This window comes from Poromitra crassiceps, assembly GCF_964638095.1.
Source record: "Poromitra crassiceps genome assembly, chromosome: 14".
NCBI classification, from domain to species: domain Eukaryota; kingdom Metazoa; phylum Chordata; class Actinopteri; order Beryciformes; family Melamphaidae; genus Poromitra; species Poromitra crassiceps.
Genome location: NC_139633.1, coordinates 5914633 through 5936312, shown reverse-complemented (window position 1 = coordinate 5936312; position 21680 = coordinate 5914633). Strand labels below are relative to the sequence as shown.

General features: G+C 42.5%; 1 protein-coding gene across 3 annotated transcripts in view; it reads left to right on the top strand.

Annotated features, from left to right (window-relative positions):
- hells (helicase, lymphoid specific) overlaps nt 1-21680 on the top strand; it is a 29036-nt gene extending 7356 nt beyond the window's left edge. For all 3 annotated transcript variants that reach the window (XM_083650856.1, XM_083650858.1, XM_083650857.1), the window contains exons 6-23: nt 1294-1321; nt 1487-1548; nt 1639-1680; nt 1887-2114; nt 2201-2383; nt 5771-5914; nt 6964-7160; nt 8429-8522; nt 9974-10135; nt 12112-12257; nt 13940-14096; nt 14367-14450; nt 14833-14952; nt 15469-15585; nt 17814-17973; nt 18394-18493; nt 19030-19106; nt 20414-21680. In XM_083650856.1, coding sequence (XP_083506982.1) covers nt 1294-1321; nt 1487-1548; nt 1639-1680; nt 1887-2114; nt 2201-2383; nt 5771-5914; nt 6964-7160; nt 8429-8522; nt 9974-10135; nt 12112-12257; nt 13940-14096; nt 14367-14450; nt 14833-14952; nt 15469-15585; nt 17814-17973; nt 18394-18493; nt 19030-19106; nt 20414-20502 — 2190 coding nt within the window. In that variant the 3' untranslated portion in view covers nt 20503-21680. The remainder of the gene's footprint in view (nt 1-1293; nt 1322-1486; nt 1549-1638; nt 1681-1886; nt 2115-2200; nt 2384-5770; nt 5915-6963; nt 7161-8428; nt 8523-9973; nt 10136-12111; nt 12258-13939; nt 14097-14366; nt 14451-14832; nt 14953-15468; nt 15586-17813; nt 17974-18393; nt 18494-19029; nt 19107-20413) is intronic.

Here is a 21680-nt window from a genome sequence, read left to right as displayed (position 1 = left end):
CAGGAGAAAATCACAAACTTCGGCGAATTCACACAAAGGAAGATCAAGGAATATTCACAACAAGACGAGCAGTAGAAGCAACACTCTCACTTACCATGGGGAAGGTACGCAGAAATTCACACGAGGCAGCTTTCAAGTTGAAAGCAGTCAATCTCGCATTAAAAGAGAGCAGCCGCCGATCAAACAGAGCAGCCGCGCGTAACCTGGGCAAAAGGGACTGTCCGTCCGGGGGAGAACTACTGAACAACTCCCTCCCGACTATCAGGAGAAAATCACAAACTTCGGCGAATTCACACAAAGGAAGATCACGGAATATTATAGGAGTGTGAAAACATCCACAATTACCAACGGGTTCCAAAACGCTGGACTGCTGCGGGATGAAGAGGATGACGCCACGGGGACTGCCCCCTAGTCCGATACCTCACGAGTCCGATACCTCACGAGTCCGACACCTCATGGTTTTGGGTTAGGGTCTGGGGGAGGTTAGGTTTAGGCGTGGGGGTGGGAGAGGTTAGGTTTTGGGTTAGGGTCTGGGGGATGTTAGGTTTAGGCGTGGGGGTGGGAGAGGTTAGGTTTTGGGTTAGGGTCTGGGGGAAGTTAGCCTCTTTTTTCGGACTCGTGAGGTGTCGGACTCGTGAGGTATCGGACTCGTGCCATGGCACCTGAAGGAGAGAGGAGAGTGGTTGACGAAGCCACCCTGAACCTGTTCGTTTCCGACACTGAAGATGAGGACTTTGGTGGTTTCAGTACGCAGGAAGAAGAGGAAGACGAGGATTAGTGACTTGACTTCTCTGGTTACAGGTTTGCTGCACATATACGGTAGCCTATTGTTGTGTGATTTTGTCTGGGGATTAGTGACCTGACTTTTGTTTTGTTTTGTTGAAATGTTAATAAATGGGAGCTTCCCCAAACAGCGATCTCTTTCCCGACATTCCTCTCTGTGCACGAACCCTTTCATATGGTAATTAAACATCAAAACACCCGCGGCTTATAGTCCGGTGCGGCTTATAGAAGAAAAAAATAGTCAATTTTGGTCCCGCGGCTTATACACCGGTGCGTCTTATAGTCCGGAATTTACGGTATATATATATATATATATATATATATATATATATATATATATATATATATAAAAAAATAAGAAATATTTATATATTTAGAAAAACTATATATATATATATATATATATAGTTTTTCTAAATATATAAATTATTTTTTATATATAAATAAATATATTACATTTAAATGATCTCATTACATAACCTCACTCAACTATTTCCTTGTTGGACACAGAATACAAACAGTACAGCAACTGAGACAGGTGAGCAGGTCTTTATCTTATTATATTACATCTTGTATTAAAGGTCCTGAAAGTTAATGCTAAAATGTGAAAATATTCACAACTGTCCTAATAATTAGATTGACCTAACCGATAAGGTTATAAACCCTGAGAATATCTCACGCTTTCCTCTCTTCCGATTTGAAGTTGACAAAAAGAAGCGGAGGAGGGATGAGGACTACACGATTGCTGATGTCATGTCTAAAGAAGTAAGATCTTCTTTGATGTTTGACCATTTTTATAGATTTGTAGTGTATTGATTTGCCCACAATGCTGCCATTTTGTAATTTGTCCTCCAGGAAATCATGTCGAAGGCCAAGAAAGCGAAAGTGGAGGAAGAGGTAATAGTAAATTTTATTTTCCCTTTTTTGTGTGTGAAGTTATTCTATGGGTAAAAGGATGGAAATCTCATGAATCCCCATGAGGATGCTGGGGCACTGTAAGATATGTTTTCAAACAGGCATATCGGCATATGAAGGGGTAGTACTGTATGTGCGTAAAAATTTATGTTTTCGGGCTCGTGACTTTAATCTCTTTCTCTACCCAGGAGGTGACTGTGGCCCAGAAGAAGCTGGATGCCAAGGACATCGAGAAGATGACAGACTCCAACCAAGACATCAAGAGCCGCCTGACGGAGATGGTGCGCAATGACGCCAAGCACCTCCTTGACCCTGAGCGGAAGGTGGACGGCAAGCCGGTGCCCGCTCAGCAGCCTCGGCTGTTCACCGGCGGCATCATGAGGTGGTACCAGATCGAGGGCTTGGAGTGGCTGCGGGTGAGTTGAGTATAGAGTGTTTTTCCCCAGACTTGTATTCTCGCCGGTGTGGGGATTCAAACCAACGACCTCCTTTTACGCCTCAGATGTTGTGGGAGAACGGCATCAACGGGATCCTGGCGGACGAGATGGGCCTGGGCAAGACCATCCAGTGCATCGCCCAAACTGCCATGATGATCGAGAAGAAGGTGATGGGCCCTTTCCTGGTGGTGGCCCCCCTCTCCACTGTGCCCAACTGGATCAACGAATACAAGCGCTTCACGCCGGAGGTATAATAATAATTGATTGGATTTGTATAGCGCCTTTCTAGACACTTAAAGCGCTTCACCCGAGGAATTAGGGCTGGCACGGATCAGAAAACCTCTCCGATTTTTTCTCTCAAAATTAGATTTTCGATTCGATTTTTTAATACTATTATACTAGGACTCAGCTCACCAGCCGCGGCTTCCAGGCTTATAAACTCGTGACAAAAACCTCATCTGTCCTGATGGTCGAGTTCCATCCAGCTGCTCTCAGTCCGACGCGTGGATATTATTAGCCACGAGATTGTTGAGTTGAGTTCACTTTATTGTCCCCTAGGGGAAATTGATTTTGCAGCAAGATAAAATACAAAACAAAGTACAACAAAGACAACAAGAGAGCATGACAAACGGCAAACAGCAAACAAGTAAACAAGGAGTTCGAGCACACAACGTCATTTTCAAACCCATACCGCAGAGCAAACACAAGTGTAGATACAGTGCAAAAAATAATGTGCAAATATGCGAGTGTCCGAAAGGAGTGCAGTGGGGAGCTAGTTGCTGTTAAGCTTGTTGATGGCGCTAGGGACGAAAGAGGCGTGGAACCTCTTTGTGCGCCTGGCAGGCGCTCTGAAACGCCGACCAGAAGGTAAGAGCTCGAACTCACTTTGTAGTGGGTGGTTCTGGCAGTCCAGAATGGCGTGTGCCTTTCTGAGGACATGTAGAGAATAGATCTCTGAGAGCTTGGTCTGGTTGGTCCCAGAGATCTTGCTCGATATTTTGACAAGACTATTAAGTCTGTTTGTGTTTGACAAATTTAAGTTGCCGAACCAAGCGATAAAACAAAAGGTTAAAACGGACTGAATGAAGCTCTTGTAAAATAGAGTCATCATCTCAGTAGAAACACTAAAAGAATTCATTTTTCTCAAAAAGAAAAGGCGCTGTTGGACCTTATTGAAGGTAGCGTTAACATGGGACTCGAAACACAGTCTGTTATCGATAACAATACCCAGATATTTATAGTTATCTACTATGTCAATGTCAGCACCTTTGATCACAGTAGATGATGAGCTGGGTGGTGATTTTCTAAAGTCAATGATCATGTCCTTAGTTTTGGACACATTTAACTGGAGGAAAGATTGATCACACCAAGTAACAAAATCATCTACAACCGGCCCATGGTCCTGTTTCTCCCCTTCTAAAAGGCTGACAATGACAGAATCGTCGGCATACTTTAAAATGTATCTGTTCACATAGTTACTACAACAATCATTAGTGTACAGAATAAAAAGGAGATCGGAGAGACAGCAACCTTGAGGAGAACCGGTGGAAGAGAAAAGCAGGTTGGAAAGAGCACCATTAACTCTTACACACTGTGGTCTATTCGTTAGGAAATCTATGATCCAACCAATCAGGTTTGGATCAAGATTAAAGTTCTTGAGGAGTCTATCGGCAAGCAGAAATGGTTGAATGGTGTTGAAGGCCGAAGAAAAATCAATAAAAAGAAGTCTAGCATGAGACTTTGGACCCTCTAGATGCTTGTAAATAAAGTTTAACAAAGTAACAGCAGCATCCTCCACACCTCTACCAGGCCTGTAAGCAAATTGTAATGGATCTAATCGTTCTTCAACCTGCGTTAGGACCTCAGACTTGATTATTTTCTCAAATGATTTCATAACTAATGAGGTCAAGGCTATAGGCCTGAAGTCATTTAACACTTTAGGATTATTACATTTAGCTACAGGGACGACAATAGAGTGTTTCCATAATTTAGGAACCTTCTGTAGTGTAAGAGACAGATTAAAAATGAACTGGAAAATATTGCACAGCTGGTCAGCACAGGTTTTCAATACCTGGCCACAGATGTTGTCAGGGCCTGGACTTTTGTTTTTGGAACGCCTGAAAAGGTTTGCCACTCGAGTCGCGCTTATATCAAATGATGGGGGGGTGGTGGTCTCCTCTCTTATTTCATTCATTTGAGCAGTAAAATCTAAGTGATCAAATCTTAAATAAAAACTATTTAAATCATCAGCCAGGGGTTTATCAGAGGTATAACCGTCCAGGGTAACCTTTTTGTCACGCTTAACTTGAGCACCTGTTATGGTTTTCATCCCGTTCCAGGCTCTCTTTAAGTTGTTACAACTAAGCTCAGCCTCAATCTTGTCTTTATACTTGAGTTTAGCCTTTTTTATTTCGGCTCTTACCTCTTTCTTAGATTCTCTTTCTAAAATAGCATCACCACGGTTAAAAGCATTTTTCTTTTTAAGTAACAGGCCTTTAATACTTTTAGAAATCCATGGTTTGTTATTGGGAAAAATAGTGACTTTTTTAGTGGGAATCACAGAGTCTGTGCAAAAACAAATATAGCTAGACACAACGTCAGTAAGTTCATCAATGTCGGAGGAAGAGTCTTGAAACACCGACCAGTCCGTGCAGTCAAAACAGCCCTGAAGGGCAAGGGAACTGTCCTCAGTCCAGACTTTAACTTCTTTTCTAATCGTCTTCTCCCTCCTAAGCAGAGGAGTGTACGTGGGCAGGAGAAGCACGGAGTTGTGGTCAGAGGAGCCAAGTGCGGGTCCCGCTATGGACTTGTACGCCCCTTTAATGGAGCCGTAACATAAGTCAAGCGTCTTTTTGCCACGAGTGGGACAGGTAACATACTGATAAAAGTTACTCAAAGATTTCTTGAGATTACAATGATTAAAATCGCCAAGTATTATATTAGGGGCATCCGGATTGATGGATTGCAGGTCCTGGGTCACTTTAGAAATGGTGTTAGCAGCAGATTTGGCGTCAGCCTTGGGGTGATGTGTGTGTGAATTGATTCAGGTGGGCGTTAGCAGCTAAAGGCTAGCTGAGTCCATGCTGACTGCTGCTACTACTTCATAGTTCATAATGTTATAAACAAATAAAACAACTTGAATTCACTTAAACACGTGTACCGTTACTCACACTTTGTTGAAAATTAGGAGAGACGTGTACGAAGTGTCATAGTTATAACAGCCTCACTGAGGTCTGCAGACCGCTGGGTGCTTTTGTTTGTGTCCGCGGCGCATGCCGGTGTGAATTCCCCATGTTTAAAACAGTTTGTTGGCACAAAGGCCCGTGCCCAGCCAGAAAACTAGAGACAATATGAAGCTCCACCTCACGTTAATCGGCTGTGCAATGGAGTGGGGCGAGGAGGAACGAATTTCACCCAAACCTAGTCCGCAAAAAAACCCCAAAACAATAATCGATAAAAACTCCACGTGATTGAATTCATTCAACGATCAATTATCGATTATCGATTATTGATGAACATCCCTAATTCACACCCTTAGTTGTTTGGAGAAACCGCAAATCTGAATGTAATGGTGATGGGAGTGTGATTACAGAGATTTTTTTTTTAACCACTGCACCGCATGGCATTGGTCCTAGGTGTCTGTGCTGCTGTACCACGGGACCCCGCAAGAAAGGGAGCAACTGCGGAAGCAGATACGAAAGCCTCAGGGGCCCCTCAACATGACTCCTGTTGTCGTCACCTCCTACGAGATGGCCATGTACGACAGAAAGCACCTGCAGGTAGGACTCGTTCATGACCTTGTCCTAAATAAATGAATGAAAACTTGTATATTCAGCAAGGACACATCACTTTCTATACAAGCTTGCACACAGCCTAATATTCAGGCTGAATGGCAAAGAATGTCTGCTCGACTGTTTACCAGAGCAAGAACAAGTGGTGGGAGACGCGATTCATCTATTGCAGTGATCCTCACTATTTCTTCGATGAGAGCCGCACTGGCAGGACAAAGTCAATAGGAGAGCCACTTTTACCGCAAAACACCAAAAGCCACCCCAACCAAGCACATCTGCCTACCATTTTTTTGTTTTATTGTTTTCCACACACACACACACATATACCAGTTTCCCCTAGGGTACCTTGGGGTACGTTTCGAAATCCCTCCAGGCCTGAAAAGATTTCTAGGGCCTAGAAAATCTTTCAGGCCTGGAGGGATTTTCGAAACGTACCCCGACCGCAACGGTGGGGACCGTCGGTGGGGACCGTCGGTGGGGACCGTCGCTGGCGACGCTGAAGTTTTAGCTAACCTGTTCACATCTATGTTCGCAATGGCATCCCAAGTATCATCATACTATTATGGGATGCGATGCGAACAGTTGTATTATGGGATGTGCGTTTCCCAGGCAACGACACACGTTGACACGTTTTGGAACAGAGCTGCACGCTGGCACAATACTCCTAAAAGCAAAATGCTTATTGTTTTGAATGATTTGGCACCTTCTATTACTGTCAACACCAGTATTGTTGTATTGTAATAATATGCCATAAAGGTTTATTGAAATTTTGGGGAGAGCAGGGGGGGGGGGGGATCTTTAAAATAAATCTAAAAAAAATTGCCGCGCAATGAGGAACTAGGATCTATTGTATAGTGAGAGTCAAAAGAAAATGTGCAAACGAAACGAGCATAATCTTGAATGCAAAGTAGGGAACTAGAGAGCTGAGACCACATTCAAACAAAACAAAAATGAGTTAATTTGGTCTATACATCATTACCCATAAATGTTCCTGTGTAAGCAGCATGTAAACATGTCCTTGTGTCTCTGCTGTGCAGCGGTACCATTGGAAGTACCTGATCGTGGACGAGGGTCACAGGATTAAGAACCTGAACTGCCGGTTGGTGCGGGAGCTGAAGATGCTGCCCACCGACAACAAGCTGCTGCTGACGGGCACGCCGCTGCAGAACAACCTGGCCGAGCTCTGGTCCCTCCTCAACTTCCTGCTGCCAGAGGTCTTCGATGACCTCAAGAGGTAACGGGACCCTGTATTTTCTTGGTTACTTGCATGTTTTACTGTAACTAGAGGTGCATCTACCATTGATACCTGAGGCAGCATTTGCGTGTATCAATGGGTTAACACTTTGTCAGAACTGAAAATGAGTGCCAGGTAGTTTTTTTTCATCAGCCGATATGAGTGCCAATCCAAGTACTACGCAATTTACTGTCACTCATGTAGTTACAGGAACAAGTGCATCAGTATAACAATCCTCAATAAAATATGAACCATAAATTAGAAAATAGGCTACATAACAGGCTAAAAGGTATGACTTCTCTTTTTCTTTTCTTGTGGTCAAACGCAGGGTTAAATTTAGATTAGATGAATGTAAAAAAAAAAATCAAGCAAAACCAATTTGAGGATAGTAAAAATCTGTTGTGGCCGTAGGTAAACATGACTGTCAGTTTAAACACAGATAGCAGAAAGCGTAAAGAATGGCTTCACCGGTAATCAACCCACTTTGAAACATATATAATCTAGGTAAAATAAGCTCATGGCCAGTGTTTTGCCTTTTCTCTCCGTTTACCGTGAATTTGCTCCTGCTCCTGTTGGCATAATAAACTCTGCCCCCACACCAGCTGCAAGTCATTAGGGCTCTACTCTAGAGTCATATGGGCTCTCCATGGATTCTCCATGGATGTGCGCATACTTAAAAAATAAACACTAACAGCCGCCCTCGGAGCAGATTCTCCCTCTCCAGCACAACTTCCATAGCTCTGTTGTGACCCGTAACGCTTTGGCAGAGGGGGAAATGGGAGATCTCCATGAGGGAAACAGAGAGAGAGGTAAACACTGTGCATGTACTTATATTACTGAGATTATTAATGATACAAAGTGGGTTGATTACCGGTAAAGCCATCCTTTAATGTTGAAAATTTTAAATAAAAGTCTCAGCTTGAATCTTCCAGACAAAGAACCATATAGGGCCATCTTGATTTTTTTTTTTAAAGCTAATGTTTTTTCACATGCTTTCACAATCTAAAATAGATTAATCATTTAAACTGCTTTTTATATATGGACTGAAATTACGCAGCCTCTGTTATCAATCAGAATTTATATTATACCTGAATACATAGGCTTTACATAATGGGATCCGACAAGTGAAAACGCCCACATGGTTCTTCTTCTGAAGGATTCAGTATTATTGTTCATTGCACGGTCAGAAATTCCTCTGTGAGCAAAAAAGAAGAAGCTTAGATGGTTTCATTTCTTAGCTTCTCGTGTTGACTTGTTTCTCTCTGCAGCTTTGAGTCGTGGTTCGACATCGAATCCATCCGCGACGGCCCGGAGAACATGGCCACCGAGCACGAGCAGCAGGTCCTGAGCATGCTGCACCAGGTCAGTCCTGCATGATCAGTAATGACAATTATGTGGGTGTTTTTTTTAACCGATGTTTCATCATAAGGCTTTCTCGAGAGTTTAAGGGTTTTCTGATTTAAATTTGTATTTTATTTCTGATTTGACTGCTATATCATTATGCTAACATGGTAGCTCAGTGGTTAGCACTGTTGCCTCACAGCATGAAGGTCCTGGTCCCAGATTCATCCTGTGGGGTTTGCATGTTCTCCCCGTGTTTGTGTGGGTTTCCGCTGGGTGTTTTTCGGTTTCCCACCACCATCAAAATGTTAGGGTTAACACAGATGACGCGGCATGGCTCTCCCTAGAGGGACTCAACTTTGTTGTACAAGTGTTCAATGACAATAAAGGCATTCTTCTTCTATTCTTAAAGTCGAGGTGAACCCGTTCGTCACGTGCATCTGAGTCTGTTTCAGACTGAAAACAAATTGAGAGGCGGACCATATACGGTGTCGATGATTTGATTTGACAATTCTGTCGACTGGCTTTGGCATCGGCCAATCCTGGCGTGTTCCACCCCCAAATCGGGTGGGATTCAGCGTGTTGTCGTGCTACGCGAGTGGGATCCGCGGAGTACCAGGCAGCCACCGGCTTCGTGCGGAGCGAGCGGACAGTCCGTTGCATGGGTGCTGCCCGCCCGCCTGGAATCTCCGAGAGACGACCCCTGACAGCCAGGGAGGCTGTCAGGCTCGGAGGCGCGCGCCATTATCGTTATAAATGTAAATAATATTCCTGGAATGCGTGTTTTAACGAGCCAGTTACATTTCTTTGCATTCTTAAACATAGTTTTTGTTTTTTGTTCATGTTTCTAACAATTGGCTAAGTTAGTAGTTAGTTTATGGGATAGGAATTCTGCCAGATGACAGGCACTAGGTGCCATTTTCTCTTTCTTTGGGTAGAGAAAATGATCCTGAAATGAAGATTTGATTGACAGCTGCATGTCGTGATATGATTGGTTGAAATGGGGTAGAAATTTGATAGTACTAGGTGACGTCAGCAAACTGTACATTACTGTTATCAATGAAATGATGTGAAAAAGTGTGAAAAACTAAAATTCAATTTTTGTGATTTTTTTTTGCATACATTATTAAATAGGTGCACTGCATACCCAGGTATTTGAACTAAAAGAAAAGAAAAGTCATTTTTGGGTTCAGCTCGACTTTAAATACATCATAGTATCACATAATATATACACACATACACATACTGAATATGATCTGAAGAATTTTGAGGAGGAGAGTAGAAACAAAATGTTTTCAGTGATATTTTGGGGGGATCAGATTTCCTCGGATTGGCCACTTACTAACCGTTGATACTATTTGGAAAACCTTGTCTTATGCATTTCAACATGTGTGTGTGTGTGTGTGTGTGTGTGTGTGTGTGAGAAAACCTTGTCTTATGCATTTCCTTGTAAAAGTTTTCTCTTGTTGCAGATTCTGACTCCGTTCCTGCTGAGACGGCTCAAGTCGGACGTGACGCTGGAGGTTCCTCCTAAGAAGGAGATAATCGTCTACGCTCCTCTGACGGCTAAGCAGAGGACCATGTACACCGCCGTGCTCACCAAGACCATCCAGAAGATGCTGGGCGTGGAGAAGGTAACGCCATAGAATAGTTTTCACTCAGGGGCCGGACTATGGATCATTCCGTGTTCTTTTGCAACAAACTGCAAGTTGGAATGACATGCTATTTAGTATTTAGTGCCACAAACCTCTATAAATTTGCCCTGATCAGTCACCAATCTCTGCCATATTGGATCATCACCAGAAGCAGTTTTCCCCACTCAGACTTTTTCCTTATTTCCTTATCAATTGAATGATGCACTCGCATACATACAGTAACATAAATATAAGTAAGGTACCAATGTTAAAGGATAACAAAATAATAAAATCAACAATGTGTTTGCTCCCTTTTTAGCCATTGCATCAATCCAGAAGTCATTGGACACAATTGTATGCAAAAAAAAAACTAAATACAGCTCACAAAGACATGGTTTCATTTTTGTATCGCTAAATGTTAGCATGAAAAGTCCGGCTATTTGAGTTATTACCATATCAAATTCTTCATTACGCTGGGGCCTATTTTTGGACCTACTTTGCTGAGATCCCAAAGTGTTTGCAGCTGGCTTATGAAGTTGTTTGAAAAAGTGGATTGGCCCTGGTGCATTGTGACGATGAAAAGCATATACTGTATATATATATATATGTTGGTCGCGCTGACGTAAGCCACTCGGCGAACAAGTGCTTGTTCTATCCAGCGCCCGCTGTATCGCTGAGGCCAAGCCGGTCGGTGGTTTTCGTAAGTCGCTAAAAGCCCGGAAGCACGGAGTTGTCTCTAAAAGTGAGTCCTTCCTTTTGGGGGATTCTCTATCCTAGTCTGAGCAGATGCCCTCCTCTCTCACCACAAGAAGAGAGGCATCTTACCACGGAGTCATTAGAATCAGTTGCCATGTTGCCATGCCATAGAATTAGTTGCCATGCCATTTGTGAATAAAGCTCGCTCGTTACATTTTACCCACTGGTCTCTCATGATTAAGAGATATATATATATATATATATATATATATATATATATATATATATATATATATATATATATATATATATATATGCTACATGTACAAGACTGTTGGCAAAACAAATGCATTGCTGATTTTGTTACTTTCATAGGATTTGTTTACAATAATCAAAACATTAAATGTATAATTAAATATATAACATCTTATGACCTGATAGTAGTACTACATACATACATGGATACACAGGCTTACATGCAATGAACAGAAAGTCAAACATACTTAGGGGACATTCACAGCAAAAGCGTTTTTTTTTCAGTCGGTACGCCATGAAAATCATGTTGAGAGCGCTTCCATTGTGCACAAAACACAGCGCACGGAGCGGTTTCTTTTGTACTCTGTTTTGTTCCCCCTGCAGTCGCGTGCAGTACAGATCAGAACACAACGACCACACGGGCGGTAGCCAGCTGGTTCTGTCTGTTTGATGTTGTTCACTGTCAACATGAAAGCCAGATTATTGCCAATTCTGGCAGCAGCGGAGGTCGAGGATTCCTCGGGAGGAGAAAAGACGAGCAGCGCGCTTTTCCTCTAATGTTCAACTTTTTTCATCTTAAAAACGCCCACAGCGCTCCTCCAAAAACAACAGCGCTGAAACGCCAGGTGCGTTCATTAAAAAAAGAGGAGCACGTCTAGCGCGTCCTTACATAGAGAATGAATTGCAGAAAGACGCCGGCAGCTCCAAAAATGCTTTTGGTGTGAATGTCCCCTTATAGGACACACATCAGAGGACATCTCGTCTTGACGCACATTTGAAGGCTAATCTGCAGACTGTTATTCTGGCTCTGTAGAGGGCACAGTGACTGGGCACGGTGTGAGATAGAGAGGAGCTGCAAATGTACGCGACAGGTTATCCGAGTACGATGTCTATGTATGTACAATAACTATGTGTCACTTAAATGAAAATGTATATGAATATATTAACTAGTGATTGTCCAAATAAAGGCTAATGCGATTTAAATTTGACCTATCAATGTCATTCTGTTCTCTTGGTTCATTTAGACAGACGCTCCAGTGACGATGAGCGCCAGCGGCAGGCCGGAGCGTCACAATCCTTACCTACCGAACTACGATGAAACGGACGAAGAGAATCCCGACGACCTGGAGAAATACCTGGAGAGGGTCCAGAAGGAGCATGAGGAGCGGAGGTCAGCAGCTCCTCTGTGTCCACTGCCTACACACTTAACAGACCCACTGTCATTTCATGACCGATGGCTTCAAAACTCCACTCCAAAAAGCACTCCACGTTTTGATGTTTTATTCAATCATATTCAGTGAAGGAAAGCAATATTTTACATTTACCAATGGAATAAGAGCAAATTGTTGTTTTTTATCCAATGAATGGCAAGCTACTTTCTATTACAATGTAGCACCGGTTCTGTGGTGTAGCACAGCTGAAATATGGAAACGTTTTTTTTTTTTTTTTAATATTAGTTCAGATACAATCACATATGACAGACACACACACAATGTTCCTTGACCACTGGGTTCTTCTGACAATTTGATCTCTGCTTGGGGAAGGGAGAAGTTTGGGGGACATTTATCCAGCATTAGAGAAGAGAAAAAACAAACAAAAACTAACAAACAAATAAAAACAACTTCAGTACAGCAGCAAAAAGAAAAAGGTAGCAGCAAGTCAGTCGTCCAGATACAGTTTTACAGGTAGCCATATCCGCACAAAACTATCTCTCTTCATCTGCAGCCGTGCAGTCATTTCCTCCATAATGTATACGTTGTTTATGAAAGCTGGTGGAGATGCACGCGTCACTGAGGTTGAATACAGAGGTGGAGACGGCAAACGGTTTAACACTTGGTGCGATAAATGGAGGGAGCCGGGTATTTTTTCTGCACTGTGCTCAACCAGCAGAAAGGGAGCGCTCTTTCCACATGAGGTAAATCCCAGCCACAATGCCCCTATGCACGCACTCCCATATCTGACCAGCGACAGTTACAGCTGCCACTCCAGCAGCATTGACAGACTTGAATGTGATCTATCTTTCACAATTTACAATCAGCATGAAAATGTGGCATTGCTTTCGCTGTACACTCTACAGAGCTCCCCAATGGTCACCTGGTGGTAAGAAAAAAAGGTGCAGTGCTCAGCCTCTAATACCTCTATAAATAGAGAGCCCCAGGGATGATGTATTTTTGTAGTCTGAGCCCTAGAAGTAAAAAGCTCGTGCTAAGCTAATCCAGAAGTACACAGTGTTGCATAGGCTTCCCCGTCACGTCACCACTCAACCTGGAGTGTTGTTGATGTGTGCGCTGCTGTGCACTGATTACAGTGATTACCCCGGGCAGAACCAGGTGAGGGAAAGAGAATTTCCGTGTTCGTCCTTTGAAGTGATGACGTTATTGACGTATAATATCCCCGTCGACTCAACAGTGTAGTCTCATTTAGCCGTTTGCTAGCTAGCCGCCCTTTTAACGGCACGTAAAAGCTTCAAAACTCATAAAAGTGGTCCTCATGTGTGAAGATTATCCCGCTGAACACTGGTTCGCGTTTGATTAAGCTTGCGTTGCCCAGAGACCTTATTTGAAGCATCGTGCCAAAAACCCATTCAAAAATCCCATAGGTGAAAACAGTGAAGAACCCGGAAGTGTTGGCATTTTCCGGACTCATTCCTGGGGCTCTCTATAAACATCATATTGAATACCAACCAGAAACTAAACTCTAATTCAAAGTCCTTTTAAATAGGTAGTAACTATAGTGGCTTGTAGGAACTGGTCGTAATTTTGGACTGATGTTGCCAATGTTTTGCGTTAATATTATTGGCTCATGGATACATCAGTCAAAGCTTATTCTGTACACGCTGTGTTCCCTCCCCAGCACTCCTGTAGTCGAGTTCCAGGGCTCGCTGGATGCCGAGATCAACCTGAAAATCAAAAACGCCCTCATGCCGCTGAAGAAAGCCTGCAACCACCCCTACCTTATCGAGTACCCACTGTTGCCCCCCACAAAGGAAGACCCCGTACAGCAATTCAAGGTCATTGCCTGTTTAAAATCCTGGATCTGAACCATTTCTCTTATAATAGTTTAATGCTGTCATAACATCAGTTTGACAGCTGCCACTGGAACATTGTCTCCTGAAAGTAATTTTGGTTTTAGCCAATTATGTGAGAAAGTGAAGTAAAAATCACACAAAGATATTCGAAAGTTGCACTGCCATTTTTGTATGTCACCCCCCCCCCCCATTCCTTTAATATGCCAAGTTTTTTATAAACTGCATCTTAAACTATTATCATTCCCTGTGTAGATCGATGAACAGTTGGTACAGAGCTCAGGCAAGCTTCTCATACTGGACCGACTGCTGCCTGCGCTACAGAAAAGGGGCCACAAGGTAAAGGGGCCACATTGACCTGTGTAAAAATGTCTTCATCCGTCAAATGTTGGTCTAGAAGTTTAATGAGTTTTTGCCATCCAAAACATGCAGCAAAGGGATTTTACCACTTGGGAGCACAGCCGATTATAATATGAATATATAACCATAATCATACATTCCACACCTTGTCCACATGTCAAGTATGTGTTGTCCTGCTGATTGTGTCTAACTTTGTACATTCTAGTTTAATACTTGGCCATGCCTTATGACTTCTGTGTGTGGCTGTTCAGGTGCTGATCTTCAGTCAGATGCCATGCCTTATGACTTCTGTGTGTGGCTGTTCAGGTGCTGATCTTCAGTCAGATGCCATGCCTTATGACTTCTGTGTGTGGCTGTTCAGGTGCTGATCTTCAGTCAGATGACGAAGATCTTGGACATCTTGATGGATTACTGCTATCTGCGTGGGTACGAGTACAGCCGGCTGGATGGCTCCATGTGCTACCAGGACAGAGAGGAAAACGTAAGGTTTATGCAGCAGGTCATCATTAGTAAGCTGGTGGTCACTTAGCATTCTGATTGGTTAAATAGGGGATTGCAAGTTAAATGCTTAAAGAATGTCTAAGCCCGCTAGAAGCCACAGACATAATTTCCTAGCTATAATCATCAAAAAAAACATCAGAAAATGACAATTTGATATAATTTCATTCATTTCTTCATTAATACTTGAATGTTTTTTATTATTATTATTAAGTCAGCAATGACTGAGTAGAAATTCTGTACCATGATGATAGAAATAAATGTATTACAATGGTGGCTGCGTCAAAAATGTTTTTTGTGTGTGTGAAACTGCTGTTAAATAACCTTGAGCAGGCAATGAGTAATTTACTAAATCAAATCAATGTTACATGACCAAAGATCTGACTACAGTTAAAGGACATTTTCATCAAACAACTGATTCTACTTAAAAGATGGCGTGGAAATAAAGACAGTGATTGTCATCACGTCTCATTCATATCTTGGTTTTTTTCTTCTCCAGATGGCCAAGTTTGCCAAGGACCCTGAAGTTTTCCTGTTCCTGTTGAGCACCAGAGCAGGAGGACTCGGGATCAACTTAACATCTGCTGACACGGTCATCATCTTTGACAGTGACTGGGTGGGTACGCTACTCAACTCTATCCCGGCCTTCACTGAATTAAAAATCATGTAGGACCACTGGAACATCAACACTACAGCTAGGGTCACGATTAGGTATGCAGTGTGTTTGGGTTAGAATGAGGGTTGTGCGATGTCACCAAAATACCCATCGTGATTGTTTTACAGTGAAACATCGTTTTGGACGATGGCATCGTCATTGGGGTGGGGGGAATAATTAATTATTTATGAAGTCGCTGCATTGCTGTAATGCCATTTGGCTAGCCACTGCAATGCGTTCACGTTAACAGGACAGCTGAGCCTGACATGATACCAGCGGGCTTGAATAGGCTATTAGCCTCTGCTCTGTGCTACAGCACAGAGCCTGGCGACTGAAGTGGGCAGTGGCTGTCACTACCAGCAATTTGAACGGCGCAAAACAAATAACGTTAACGTTACAGATCCTCACCAACAACGTGTGTGTTGAATTTAACTAGCTGGGAGAAAACCGGCTGAATTACTGGCTGATAGAATGTTAGATTCGCGTGGGCTTTTGAACCTAATGTAATGAGAGAGAGTTTAGGAGAAATGGCTAGCGAAACGCAGCTGCTGTATCTATATGAATATGATAATTTTGGATCGAAGCAGCTGAAAAACTATTTTCTGCCGATAACCAATATACTTAAATTTGGCCATTTCATGCCAAAAAAAAATCAAAATCAGTGTTTCCCACAGAACTTTACTCTTGTCAGGGTGGAAAAGCCTCTGCAATGGCATTTAGACCCGGGGTGCCTAATACTTCGATTGCGGTCGCTCGCAAAGACCGTACTGGTCGATTGCAGTCTGCTGCTGTTGAGAGCTGTGTTACATTAGGTTACCATGACAACTAACACCGCTTTGCATCCTGGGGCACGTAACGTGCACGTTACACTCCTGTCCTGTCACTACGCTTGCCACAGGTTTAAAAGATCCAAAATATCAGAAGTATATTTGGAAGAAAACTACCGTAAATTCCGGACTATAAGCCGCACCTTTTTTCCCGTTTTTTGGGCTTTTTTGGCCCCTGCGGCTTATATAACGGTGCGGCTTATCTATGGATTAAAAAAAAAAAAAAAAAAATCTCTCTTTTTTAGCACTCTTTCTAACTATAAATCCTATATAACTATAATAAGTTTTAATTTCCTCTCTTGCCCTCTTTTCACCACACTGTATGACACTGTATGACACTGTGTGCACTGTAAAAAACAACACAGGTGGTGTTGTGTTATGTTGTTTTGTTGAAATGTTAATAAATGGGAGCTTCCTCAAACAGCCATCTCTTTCCCGACAATCCCCTCTGTGCATGAACCCTTACATATGGTAATTAAACATTAAAACACAAAAAAAAAAAAAAATACCATTAAAACACCCGCGGCTTATAGTCCGGTGCGGCTTATATAAGAAAAAAATAGTCAACTTTGCAGGTGCGGCTTATACACCGGTGCGGCTTATAGTCCGGAATTTACGGTAGTTTCATGATACCAGGCCAAATATTGCACAGTTGAATCACACAACAGAGTCTGGAACTGCAGCAGCGTTTAGCCCAGACACACATGCCTGCAACTGGGAGGCTGCCCTGTGATGATCAGGCAGACGGAAAACTCTGCTTCGCGTGGCAACAACAAACTTCAGTGTTTTGCTGAAGCTGAACCCTAACACACTTTAAACAGTAAACATGCCATTGGTGATGTACCTTGCATTTCTAGGGTTATTTTCTTTTGTTTGGTGGTGTATTTTTCTTATTGCTGTGGATAGCTGGCAAAAACACGTCATGTCAAGATGTTCCCAGCACAGCTGCAGTGGAGTTTGATCACAGACAATTGTTTCTAAACCATCAGCCACCGATATTATCTGCCGATAACCGATCGTATCGGCCGATATTTTTTTATTTCGTATTTTTTAAGTCATAGACAACATGTTGCATTATTTTATCTTTTTTCTTAATTCAAGTTATATTTTATATTCTATTTGTGTTCTTGTATTTCTAGTTATTTATAATGATTAAATTCCCAGTTCAGTTTACTGTTTCATTGCATTGATCACACAAGGAGAAATCTGCCGTTGAGGAGGAGAGAGACCAGTTCCTCCATGACCATCTGTAGGACTCTAGCCTCACCACATGGACTACTTTAGTGTCAGGGAGTGCTCCCACCAATGACAGTTTCCATAAAAGGTCCACTTATCATATGCTCTGTCCTCTTCCCCTCTCAGAACCCCCAGGCAGACCTGCAGGCTCAGGACCGGTGTCACCGAATAGGACAAACCAAACCGGTGGTGGTGTACCGCCTGGTCACGGCCAACACCATCGACCAGAAGATCCTGGAGAGGGCCACGGCCAAGAGGAAGCTGGAGAAGATGGTCATCCACAAGAGTGAGCATATTACTAACCTTTGAATTGAAACCTAAATTCTGTTTGCTTGTACACCAATGTAGACCGACAATATAAGAATTTCCAGGGTGAGATTTATAGCTCAATCTAAATAGCTAAAACTAAATCTCAAAAGGTCTCAATACCACACTTTTTCACCTTGACTCTTCTAGTTCTACATGTTCCAGTATTGTATTGTCAGTTGTGTTATGTTTAACAACCTCTTTATTCTTATTTATATTCCATTTCTTTGCTTTTTCCTGTTCCCTTTTACTGCTGCAATGATCCAATTTCTCCCTGTGGATTATTCTCTATAACCCTAGCAAGTTTCATATAAGTACCATGGCAAGCAATATTTTGCCTAGTGGCACTATTGATAACCGAATTTGTAATAAATTAACTGCTTCCTGTTTTGTTCCTCAGACAAGTTCAAAGGAGGGCAGACACAACTGAACCAGAGTAGAACCATGATTGATCTGGATGAGCTGAAAGAGCTGCTTGAAGGAGCCAGAAGCACTGAAAAGTAAGCAATCATCCTCTTCTAATACCAGTACTGTGTGTGTGTGTGTCCATTTTTTTTTTTTTTTATAAACATAGGCTATAATATTATAGGCTGTGTGTGGTAGTTGAAACATAGTTTCAAGTTTACGTTTATTAATGTTTGTAGTTGAAACAAAAACATAAAAAACACAAAAGGCTGTTATTTACCCTTTGTCGCCACCTGGTGAGTAAATATATATGTAACTAAAACCATTAAAATTGACAACCGGTCCGTGACTTTTTTTTCCATGTATCTACCGGTCCTTTGCACAAAAAAGGTTGGGAACCCCTGCTGTATACCACAGACACACACGTGACATTTTCAATATTAATAAACTTTGAATGGGGCAGGCGAACGGTGCTCTGCAGCAGGGGGGTGAACCGGACACTTGAAGGGATTAAAACATCCTGCCTGCTGAGAATCTGTCCCCCCTCCCCCCACAGATTGGTGTAATCTTCATACCTTCACATATGGGGGAGAAAGTTATTCCAGTAACTTTTCCCCTCTCTCTCTCTTAGGGAGGTGAAAAGCTCGCGGGGGAAGGTGATCAGCGACGTGGATCTGGAGACCTTACTGGATCGCAGCGACTTGCTGGGTGAGCCATTCACTCTGAATTTAAATTGGATGCCAAATGAATCACATCGCCTGCGCGGTGCTGCTGCCACATATCAGTATACAGTATATTATTTAGTTTGTATTTTGAGACAACTTTTCAAAAAATCCTCTGGATTATTCCGACACCAGCAGATCAATATTACAGAATTCAGATTTGCAGTCTTTAAATATACTGCATACTACAGTATGCCTTTAGGCCAAAAAGACACAAGGGAACTAGATGACAAAGTGTTGGTAAGTTTGTGTGTAACTTTTATTCACTTATCTGCATAATTGTACAACGCATACACATTTTCAAAGATTCTCATTGATGGCAGAAATAATTCAAAACTGAACTGTTTTCACAAGAGCAGCTGGTCCAGCAGCTGTTAGGAGACTTTGTTTTTAAAGTTTTGTTAATTTAACAATATGGACATTAAATACTATTTTTAATTTTTAATTTTTTTCCCCTTCCAGTGGGGTCAAGATTATTCTGATTTTTGCAAATCTGAAAAATACTCTTGTTTATCATGTTTGAAAAACCAAATCTTTGGATTTAATCCAGTTCAATTGGTGAAATCCTATCGGAAAGGTTTTGAAAAACCAAGAAAGTCCATACATACAGTTAAAGGATCTCTGTGATGTTAGGCTGCTCACACAAGCATTGTTTTCATTATTACCTCTGATTTTCCTTTGCAGGAACATGTTCTATCTATTGCCTGTGACACTAGACATTTAGGGTGCTTTTCTCACTGGCGCCCCGGTACCGTTCCCGAGCACACTTGTCCCCAAATTGACCCCAGTTTCGGAACATTTGACGAGTGTGAACGTTCCGTTCTGCGCCCGGGCGCGCAACAGGGAACCGTGACAGGATCCACTTGAAAAGGTGGTCTGGGGAGCGCTTTGGCGTGCCCGGGCACGGAACACTTGCGAGTGTGAAAGCCAACCGTTCCGAACATCATAGACAACAAAGGGGCGAGGATAAACTCCAGGCATAGTTGATGACGCAAGTGCACTCTGTTCCGTTTCCGAGCGCGGAAGAAATGTTGTAATGTGAAAGCTGACCAGCGGGGAAGAGCGGAGGGGGGGGCAATCGTTCCCGGGCGCGGAACGGAACGAAAGAAATCGTTCCCAGTGAGAAAGTAACCTTAGCTTCATACCTACTTGCCAAATGCTGCCATAAATTGCAATATTTTAATCTGCACAAACTTTTATTTTATTGCTACTTTGTATGGCCCAGAATTGTAGTCAAGGTTGTTGTTTTTCAGTAGCATGAAAGCTGAAGAAAAGTGTTTCAATCTTTTTCAGACAGGGAAAAAATGACCCGCAAGCAAGAGAAGGTGGGCGTGTTCAGAGTGGTGGAAGCTAACGACGCATCCGAGATCCTCTTGACCTGAGGAGACTGCTTTCATCCAAACCAGAACTGACAACGTTCTGTCAGAAACAACAAGTTGGAGCTGGATTCCGTTTGTGCCGCAGCGCCGCTGTCAGGACTGTTCGCTCCATTGCCGAACCTGCTGTTTGTGGAGTTTGATCACAGAAAACTAAATTAGTTTTATTTTACTTCAAGTTCGTATTATTTTACTCTAACTGCCTTGACCGTCTTTTGATTTTTCTTTATTGTTGTACTGTTTGGGAGTCAAACCACTATACTTATTAGGGATTGACCGATCATGGGCTTTTGAAGACTGATATTTTGGGCTTACGATAGCTGGTATTTTGTGTTGATATTCAGTGTTTTGTTTTTTTAAATACTACTGAAGTATTGAAACGGCATTTAGACCATTGTGGGACAAAAAACACTTGAAGCCTATGATGGTGCCAATAATTATCAGAAATATTCACACATACTGTGGAATCTGATCAAAATGTCTCATTGGAATCAGTTCAGGTTAACAGTCCCCCATAAGGGCTTTTCACACTACACTCAAAGGTTAAGTGAGTCTCTTAGCCTAGGACTAAGAGCGCTGTTAGCCCAGGGCTAAGAAAGCTTTCACACTTTGCACAATCCTGACTCACTCCAAAGTGGGCTAAGCCTGACTTCAGCCCCAGCTAGCTGGCCCTGCTCTGGAGCAGGACCCCGACTTTCCATCTAAACAAAGTTTACAAAGGGCTAAAAGTTGCCAGTGTGAAACGGGGCCAACGAAACAATGTGAATCGCATAGCCCTGGTTTTAGGTTAACCTGGGTTAACAATGCGTGTTTTTATAAAGGGGCTAAGTTAGCCTGGGGCTATCTTAGCACAACTCTTATCCCAGGGCTTAGATCGCCCCGGGCTAACAACATGTATTGTGAAAAGCCCAATAGTCAGCCAGAGACAATATGTAGTCAAAACGACGACATATCAGAGGTAGACAATACTCTATCCAGTTTTTATTGAAAAGCCGTTATCAGCCCCATATATTGGCAAACCTATATTGGTCAAATCCTTCTTGTTATCAATGGATGGTTTGTTTCAACCTGGGTGATGTTCACTTTAAATTATTTTAAGAAGCCCTGAGACTCAGATTGCCCTCTTGAGTGTTGTAATGCACAGCGCCTACAAGCGTCCGTTATCACAAAAAGCAGTAGTTGAT